The sequence below is a fragment of the Boleophthalmus pectinirostris genome, unplaced genomic scaffold (assembly GCF_026225935.1).
Source record: "Boleophthalmus pectinirostris isolate CB_2022bp ecotype Guang Dong unplaced genomic scaffold, ASM2622593v1 HiC_scaffold_10, whole genome shotgun sequence".
NCBI lineage: Eukaryota > Metazoa > Chordata > Actinopteri > Gobiiformes > Gobiidae > Boleophthalmus > Boleophthalmus pectinirostris.
Window position 1 is genome coordinate 36,416,536 of NW_026570971.1, and position 9,454 is coordinate 36,425,989.

General features: G+C 38.3%; 1 protein-coding gene across 1 annotated transcript; it reads right to left on the bottom strand.

Annotated features, from left to right (window-relative positions):
* Positions 1 to 1,545: 1,545 nt before the first annotated feature.
* Positions 1,546 to 6,039, bottom strand: nkx2.1 (NK2 homeobox 1). Its single transcript, XM_020920546.2, has 3 exons — positions 5,670 to 6,039; positions 4,113 to 4,351; positions 1,546 to 1,977 (listed from the first exon to the last, which is right to left on the bottom strand). Exons 1-3 carry the CDS (start codon positions 6,037 to 6,039, stop codon positions 1,546 to 1,548), a joined length of 1,041 nt encoding a protein of 346 aa, XP_020776205.1.
* Between the last annotated feature and the right edge of the window lie 3,415 nt (positions 6,040 to 9,454).

Sequence of the window (9,454 nt, forward strand, 5' to 3'; positions counted from 1 at the left end):
TATTCCGAATCCCTTTGTCGCTTAGGAACCCGCAATTTACAAGCTGCGTGGAGCTAGAATACGCGCGGTAATCTAGCTGTAATGATCACAAGTCCATACATTTACGCAGCCCTGACACTTAAGGAAGCGAGTGGTGAAATGTAGCCGGCTTGTTGACGCGCTGTCACGGTTGATCGATTATTGATAAGCGACGTGTTGTTTGGTCGTCGATAAGAGGAGAGCCGTGTTTGAAGTCGAAGCTTTGTGACTCACGAGTAAATGGTCGCGAATGCAAACACAGAGAGTCCATAAAGGGTTGGGTTCGCTCCAAAGGGAATGGTGATAAGAAAAGCATTATGTGGAACAGAGAAATGGCTCTACGCGTCCCAACAATGGAGAGAGAGAGTTATGGCCACGTAATTACTCCCTAATGCAAAAATAAAATAGATTAAAGGCCTATTCACATTGAATTATAATCTTTTGTTGGAATAATATATAAATCCTAGTCTTTGTTTCATAAAGATACCAAAACTAAGATAGAGATAAAGTCTGGTTTTGTTTCTCATTTACGCACAGTTTACGCACACACTGTACGCACAGTTTCTCACTTTGGTTCAGTTCATGTTGTTGGAATAATTCATAAATCGTAGTCTTTGTTTCATAGAGGTTAAGGCAGAGGTAAAGTCTGATTATTTTCCCAGTTGCGCACATCTTACGCACATTTTACGCACACACTGTACGCACTATTTCTCACTTTGGTTCAGTTCATGTTGTTGGAATAATTCATAAAACTTATAGTCTTAGGATATTTAATAAAGAGAAACCTGATTCTGTTTAACTGTGGTGGAGCCTTTGAAATCAGTTTTTAGCTCCAATTATTTTTGGACAGACCTCGTTAATGCGTCGTTTTAGCCAAATTACACAAATTTCAAATTAATTCATTGCATGTAATAAAATGTCATGTCTTATTTTATTTTTCACCCTCTGCAGTCTCCATGTTGCTAAAATCCTCTGTAAAATAAATAAAATAAAAGGAGAAAGCGACTCGCCATTTCAAACTGAACCAAATCACGACATATTTGACAAGGAGGGTCCTGTGTCGTTCCCATAATTTATTAATAGGAGTGTTTTTAGTCAAATATCTATATAAGTTACAAAGAAATCCAAACGTACAAATACCAATAAAACGACGAATGAACAGAGCGCAAACGAGCGTCCAAACTGCTGTACAACAAGAAGTAGAAGAGAGAGAAGCTAGTCCAAGCTTTGACAGAAATATACAGCTAACCAACCTACAGGCTTCACATTAAATTCTATAGAAATCACAGTTTGGGGTTCACAGCAGGTGTCTCCTCATCGTGGCCTACTGTCTTTCGATATAATTTACATAAATAATCCGCAGTTTGTAGCACTGTCCATTTTAAATCCACATCGCGTTTATCTGCAGTGTCTCCGAGTTTATTGTCGTTTTAAAATCCATTTTGCACAAGTCTTGCAATGTGTCCTTCATAGTTTTAAATAGCAGTTTGTTTGCGTGATTTATGACTGGCTGGGTAATTCTTGATGTCACCACGTCCGGCCGTAGAGCAGCGCGTACTCGGCCCCGGGGGAGTTCAGGTGCGAGAGGCCGGAGACGGGCGGACTCGAGCCGGCCAAATCTGGAGAGTGGCCCGTACTGGAGACCTGCTGTTGGGTCTGATGCTGCGCCAGCGCGTTGGACATGAGCATGACCGCGCCCTGCTGCTGCTGCTGCTGCTGGCTCTGGCTCTGCTGCTGTCCGTGGTGGTGGTTCTGCGCGGTGGGGTTGGTCCCGTGGCCGCTGCCCTGACACGGTTTGCCGTCCTTCACGAGCACGGGCACGGCCACTCTCCGCGGAGACTGCTGGGAGCCCTGGGTCTGCTGGCACGAGCCCCCGTCCTGCTGGAGCTGCTGCTGGGACGCTTTGTCTTTGGCCTGACGCTTCATCTTGTAGCGGTGATTTTGGAACCAGATCTTCACCTGAAAATCACGGAAAAAATCAGGAAAATTTGGATTATATGATCCATTGAATCCATTCATTCTATTGATATAATATCAATGTACTTTCAAATACACATTTAACACGTGTTCTGTTCAAATTCACATCAAATTCACATAATAATAATAATACATACATACTTAATTAATATCGTGAATATTAAAATCTTATGTAACTGATTCAAACAAAAAAGTAGTTCAATCACTGTGTAATAAATTAAAAAATAATCACACTCAAACAAAGGCAGCTCAGCAAAATGGAAATTCATTATTATATTTATTTTTACTTAATTTACTTCATTTACATATAAATTTGCATAATTTTACCTTATTTAACACCACATTTTTGTTTTGTTTTTTTGTTTTTTTCTACGTATTTTGCTTTTATTATGACCATGTATATTTGTTCTCTTTGTTGATTCTGTTATATTGTGATGTGTGACTCCTGTGTCCAAATTATTTCCCTTATGGATCAACACAGTTTGTCTAAGTCTGTTGTTATATTTTATTAAAATCAGTGTCTTTTTTTTATCTTAATTGTTATGTTTTATTTTTATATTTATTATTTATTATTAGGAGTATTCTTGCTCTTATTTGATTTGACTAGTTTTATTGTCTTAACGAGGACTAGACGAGTTAAATAGAGCTTAATTTTTCAGTTCTATTGGATCTGTTTTATTCGTATTGTGCAGCACTTTGCTTTTGTTTATGAGATGTGCTAGGAAAATAACATGGATTGGATTGGAAACCTTTTTTTTACCAGATAAAAAATTAAAACCTAATTCTGTTTTCGAAGTTATAGGTTAGATAACAAGCATGAGTGTGTTCTAGCTCTAGATTTTGGATACACTGCTTAACTATTTTAATATTATTTTCAAAAACAATATATTTTTGTTTAGTTTTTGGTCCATAAACTACAACCATACAAAACCACACTGAAACACTACAAGCAGACACAAGCTCCAGGATCAGATTTCAATAAGAATTCTAATTTCGTGCAAAAGCTCGTTACACATTAGGGACTGTTTTATTCCATTAAGCGTGTTAACCTTTAGCCTTGGAATCTACAGCTCAAATAGACTTCACTAGGAAGCAGGTGTAGTTTTATCATTTTTTAAACTTCTACACCAAAATACTGTAACAATACAAAAGTGTGAAAAGAACAATGAATAAACTGTGAAAACGTGGACAAAATGTGTTTTCAGTTTGATTAAAATATAAGAGAAATGGGCGTATCTGAGATGTTTTTGTGGTTTGACCAATTAAAATGTGCTGCTGGAGCTCATGGGCTTTTGGAGAGAGGTATGTCTGGTATTTTCCACTCCAGGTTTAGTTGGAACAGATTCTCCAGCTTCGAGAGACCAGAATTAGCCAAAAATAATGCAGTCAAGTGGGTTAGACAAATTATAACGGGAATAAAAATGAAACACAAACAATATGAGAAAGTGTTTTGTGTTGAAACCATAAAGTCCGATAATAAAGATGAATGATTTGTTATGAAATTGAAAATGAAATAATTACTTTCACATTAATTACACAAAAACACAGTAAATTATGTATCTAAGTAGGTATATATATATATATATATATATATATATATATATATATATATATATATATATATATATATATATATATATATATATATATATTTCATTTATTTTTGTTTTAGCAATTTGGATATTACCTGCACTCAATCAATACAATGTAATGCCATTCTGGTCACATGGCACAATGAAGTCTCTAAATACATATATACAGATTTGTGGAGCTGTATTAGGTTTGCTGTATGGTATTTAACATACCATAATATATGTGTTTTTATTATTTATTTATATTTGTATTGCACCCTTTTGTGCTTTAACAACCTTATCTTTGACCTATATTTGGCATAATTAATTAATTCACGTAGTCACCAAACCTTACTGCTTCATTATTTACTTTGTGCGTAATTGGAGAGATACTGGAACACAACAAAGGATTACGATAGAAAACGGTGTTTGCTGTTTTTAGTCATTTGCACCACTAATACAAGGTCATTTGACTTTGTTATTCTGTTATTTTACTCTCTCATTACATTTACGTACAAAAAACAGCCTAATTGCCCGGAAGTGTACCTGCGTCGGCGTCAGGTGGATCATGCTGGCCAGGTGCTCGCGCTCGGGGGCAGACAGGTATTTCTGTTGCTTGAATCGCCTCTCGAGCTCGTACACCTGCGCCTGGGAGAAGAGCACGCGCCTCTTCCTCCGCGGGGCGCTGGACAGGGACCCCATTCCTTTGCCCACCTCGGCCAGAGAGCTCAGGCTGCCCATACTGCCCATGTTCATGCCCGAGGAGGAGCCCATGAAGCGGGAGACTGCGGAGGAGACACGGGGTCAAAATCAGACCAGGCTTTTACGCACAAAATACACCACATTTCATTGTTTGGATTGGGTTTATTATGCCACGATCAACGATACATGTTTAGAGCCAATTTCTTACACTTGAACAAGCTAGAAATATTTTCACTTTCATTTCATTTCCGTTCAAATAAATAAATAAAATTGAGATACGAAAATCTTAACGCACAATACTAGTGTGTGTAATACTGTGGTTAGAAATGATAATTTGTATTAAACACATTTTATATTATTTCATAATTATTGTAAACATTTTGTCGATGTAAAGGCAATAAAATATTTGTTTATCCTTACTCACAAAGATCAATTGTACTTATCTTTAAATTACATCGAATGAAATCAACATTGTGGTAAATAAAAATAAAACATACTAAAAAGGAAAAGTGAAGTACGTGTAGGTTTTGTCGTAGATCGTGTATTCAACAGGTGTATTTGCTGTACACTGTAGTATTATTATGATTGTGTAGTGTTTTGCTTTACACAAAAAGCCAATTCACATCAGATTCGAAACACATGAATCAATTTGTGCTAAAGGTGGAATGACGTGACCCGTGCGTAAAGGTTCTGGTTATCGAAAGCGTCCTTGTTGACATTGTACAGCCCCGATATATATTCGTAACAGACAACAAATTGCACGTGTTCGATTTTCGGGTGAAAAATATTTAAATTGGAGAATTGAAATCCAACTTTATGATCCTAGAATCTATCAACAACCTGTCAAAAAAGTCTACCGAACTGTGCGTAAATGTCAAGTATTTTCCGCTATCCTCCTCATTCATGTCAGGTGAACTGCGGTGAGTGTTATGAACTCACTTGTGGTGGAAATATTGAAATGGGTTAATTTGGAGCCTAAATCCAGCTATATGACCTTAGAATGTATCAACAAACTGTCAAAAGAGTCTAAAGAACTGCACGTAATCTCCCTCGTAACTCTCTCTTTGCTTTCACAGGTGCAACAGAGAGAGTGTGTTCCATGATTCTAAGGAGAAAAAATATTTAAATGGGTAAAAATAAATCCTAAAAAAAACATTTATATGGCCATAAAACTACCTGCCAATTGTATTTAAAAAGCGGTGCGTAAATCCAAACATCTCTTCCGTTATACTAGCGTGCGCACTACGGTGAGTGTGTTCTATCATATCAGAATGATGAAAAATTGAGACTGTTGCTATAGATATTAACAATTTAAAACATAATATATATTTTGAATGTGCTAAAAACCCTGAAAGTGTTGCATCTAGGTACATAACGTAGCTGACACCTCTGAATACTCACTTGTGGAGAAGCGTGGGTCCGTATTGGCCCCGTACCATCCCGTGGCCGTGGCGCTGCCCCTCATCCCGTCCTGATACGGCGGCAGCTCGCTCATGTTGCCCAGGTTCCCGTTGCAGTAGCCTCCCATAGCGGTGTGCGACAGCTGCGAGACCCCGGCCGCCGTCATGTGGTAAGCGGCCGCGGAGACGGTACCGTTGTGACCCATGTGCTGGTGCTGCATTGCCGCCTGAGAGACCTGCGGCTGCCGGTAAGACGCGAGAGGAGCCCCCAAGTTGTTGTTGTCCATACTTACTTTCTTATAGCTCTCTTCGAGGGGACTCAAGATATCGGAAACAGAAAAAGGAGTCGTATGCTTAGGGCTCATCGACATTGTTCTGTAGCAGGATGGAGAGGGAGAAATTAGGCAAGGCAATCTCTCCGAGCTTTTTTTTTTTTTTTTTTTTTTTTTTTTTTTTTTTGGCCAAAGCCCCTCTCTCTTCTTCTTGGTTCCTGTTGTCGACCCTGGTAAGATGAAGAAGACGTAGGAGAGCGCCTCAAGTCCGCCTTAATTGGATGGAGTGGGAGCTTGGTACTGGCTTTGGTTTGTTTTAGCCTGGCGCCAGGTTTAAGGCTACCATCAGAGGCGGGGCATCGTGGCAACAATACGAAAAAAAAAAAAAAAAACTCCACAAGCTTCAACGCTACAGCCTTCCTCCTCCCGAGCAGCCGTGCGTAATTCCACTCTCCAAGACGACTCCCTCCCACTACAATAACACGGGGAATAAACGTCCAAATCCACGTCTGCGTGTGGTGCGGTGCGTACGTCTTGGTTCCGCCGCTCTCCCGTGCCACACTGGCGCTCACCTCAGCTCTCGCGCTGGCCACAATGCACTTTATTAACTGTAGTATGTTTACGAGGGCCTCTTGATAAAAGAAGGGCCTATATGGACTTGAGAGTTGGAGAAGCACTCCTCAGTTGAACTAGTGACTTTTAATGGCCACGAGGGGCCTCCAGTGATTGCGGGATTGTTTGTGTTGTGCCTTATCGTACTCAGACATGCAAAAGTGCACTTGCGACGAGAGGAATTGACTGAACCTGATAAGTAAATAAATACACATCCCGTGCGTTAAGTGGCTGCGTAAATCATTCATTAAGCTCCGCCTGTATCTCAATTCACCTTTTTGATGCGACCGGAGACAAGCGGCGCGCGTTTGTTACGGGGTTAATAGGCCCGTAGGAGAGCGCGCTGTTACAGGTGGAGAAGGGTATATCCCCAAATATAAAAATACAGTCTGGATTTGGACACGCAGTGGTACAATCTACGTCATTTTAACAAGCCACTTTTTATGAAACCAAGTGGCCTAATTATGACATGTAACAGAAACAATAGGCCTACAGTCATGGCCATTACGAGACAAATCAGTTTGGGGTTTGGACCACCGGTTGTGAATCAATGACCAATTTAAACACGATGATGACAAAATGTAAATAGAGTTTTGCGTTTTAAGCAGTAGTGTGCATCAAATCATTTTCACAGAGCACCTCAGAAAACAAAATGCAAACAATAATAATAATGTCATTATTACACGTAACAAAACTATAGGTCTAGTCGTTTCAGACGATTCAAAACTGCATAAACTGGGGTTAGAAGCACCAACCGTGTGTCAGTGACCCATGAAAAAGATCCAAATTGACCTTAAAAGAACTGCTCACACTGTACCTACTATTTCACTTAGACTTAGACAGACTTTATTGATCCACAAGGGAAATTACTTGAACACAGGAGCTCACATTATATTAGAATAACAAAGAGTAAAAAGAAAGCAATAAAAATAGCAAGAGACTGATGTCAAATAAGAAATAAAAAAGATAAATGTATGTGCAGTAAGAAAAAAATAATAATAATAACAAAGGAAATGACGATTGACAGAAACATAGATTTATCTGTTCCATAAGGGTGAGTTGCTATACAGTTGTAGGGAGTATTATCTGTTTCATAAGGGTGAGTTGTCGTACAGTTGGAGGGAGTATTATCTGTTTCATAAGGGTGAGTTGTAGTACAGTTGTAGGGAGCATTATCTCTTCCATAAGAGTGAGTTGTAGGGAGTATTTAACTGTGTGTATTTCTCACATTGTTGGTAGTTAAAGTTGTTGTGTCATTTTAAAGGATTTCATTGGAATGATTTAAAATGAGCCTCTTTGCAAAAGAAAAAGTGTGTTTACATTCAGTACATCTCCATCCATCATTAACACACTTTACATATTTGATCCATATTTCTTAAACACTGATTAGTTGGATATTATATTGTGAAATCTATACTCTTATGTTAATCAGATGGTGTTATATAAGAGGGAAAAAACAATACAATATTGAGCCTAGTGAGTCGCATCTGTGATGAGAAGCTGCTCAGTCCAAGCAAAAAATACATCTGCATTTGTAAATAGTTGCAAACATTGTGCAATAGTAAAATATTATAATGTAAAGACGACATGGTAAGACTTAACTGCACTTTAATTAGCCGTAAAAAGCACAAAGAAAATTTAAGATATTAAGAACGATTCAGGCAAAGGAATTTCCTAACTCCTCATTTCCTAATTAAAGCTCCTATACCACATAAAAGTGACTCCTGTGAGCTTTAAGTCATGTTAGAATGTTGTTCACTTCTCACAAACAGACCTGGAGTTGTGTTTTGTTTCATTCATACATGTTTGAGTAACTGTGTTATTAGTCTGTCTACATCTCCAAAGCTCCAAATGCTCTGCTCCACCTTGTGATGTCATGAAGTCATGTCATGAACAGCTTCTTTTATTTTGTTCAGTTGGCAATTTCAGGACTGAAACTATGGAAGTGATTCTAGTGAAGGTGCATGAAGTTAAAAAACACAGTGGAGCACTTCCTGTATTACCACATGACATCACAAGGTGGAACAGAGTTTTCGATTTGAGAGAAAAAGTCGTGCTAAATGTGTAGATTTGTGTGTTAAACATGTGAGAATGAAACAAAACAAAACACAAGTCCAGGTCTGTTTGTAACGAAGAATCTACATTAGAACTGATCAGGGAACAGTGTCATATGGACCCTTTAATTTAAGTAATGATTAAGGTTGAATCATTAATAAAGTATTTGTTCATTATGTATTCATTCTTTATTTATGATTTATTAAGGCTATTTAAAGTGTAGTTGTAAAATGGTTGTTTTTCTGCAACCAAAAGCCACATGGTCATAACAATCACCAACAAACAAGGTCTAATATCCCCCTCACTCACTCACTCACTCACTCAGGCTTTCACAAACGTTCAAGACACAGACTGTATAAAAAAGTGGACTGAGAGAGTGTGACTTCACCCACTGCCTTTAGCTCCAGTCAAATGAAGCTCAGCGGGGCCTGGACGAGTTTGCTATTAGGAACAGAGATTTATTTATGGACAAAATAGCAAATCACAAACTCCAGGATCATGTGAAGTGGATTAATACAAACATTTTAAGATCAAAATGACGAGACTCACAGCAGCAGGTACAGAGAGAGGGATGACGACTTTTCATTGTAAAATCAATTGGAGTCAGAGTCGATGGAGCTGTAAGTGCACCCATACTCTTTTCCTGTCCATTTATACTGTAAATACAATCTATGGTTCAAATAATCTACAAAATAAATAAATAAATACAAAAATTCCTAATTCACAATGAAAACAGACAATGGAGAAAGTTGCATAGAGGAAATATAATAATGATGATAAAAACTAGGTATATTTTCTGAACAGTTTGTAAAGGGTTGATTTGTTTTTAATCACAAAGGGAATTTTG

What these genes read in the sequence shown, in the direction of transcription:
- nkx2.1 (XM_020920546.2), bottom strand. Translation starts at nt 6,039, where the DNA reads ATGTCGATGAGCCCTAAGCATACGACTCCTTTTTCTGTTTCCGATATC. An exon ending in GGACCCACGCTTCTCCACAA is followed by an intron (nt 4,352 to 5,669) that starts GTGAGTATTCAG and finishes TCTCCTCCGCAG; the next exon opens with TCTCCCGCTTCATGGGCTCC. An exon ending in TCCACCTGACGCCGACGCAG is followed by an intron (nt 1,978 to 4,112) that starts GTACACTTCCGG and finishes CGTGATTTTCAG; the next exon opens with GTGAAGATCTGGTTCCAAAA.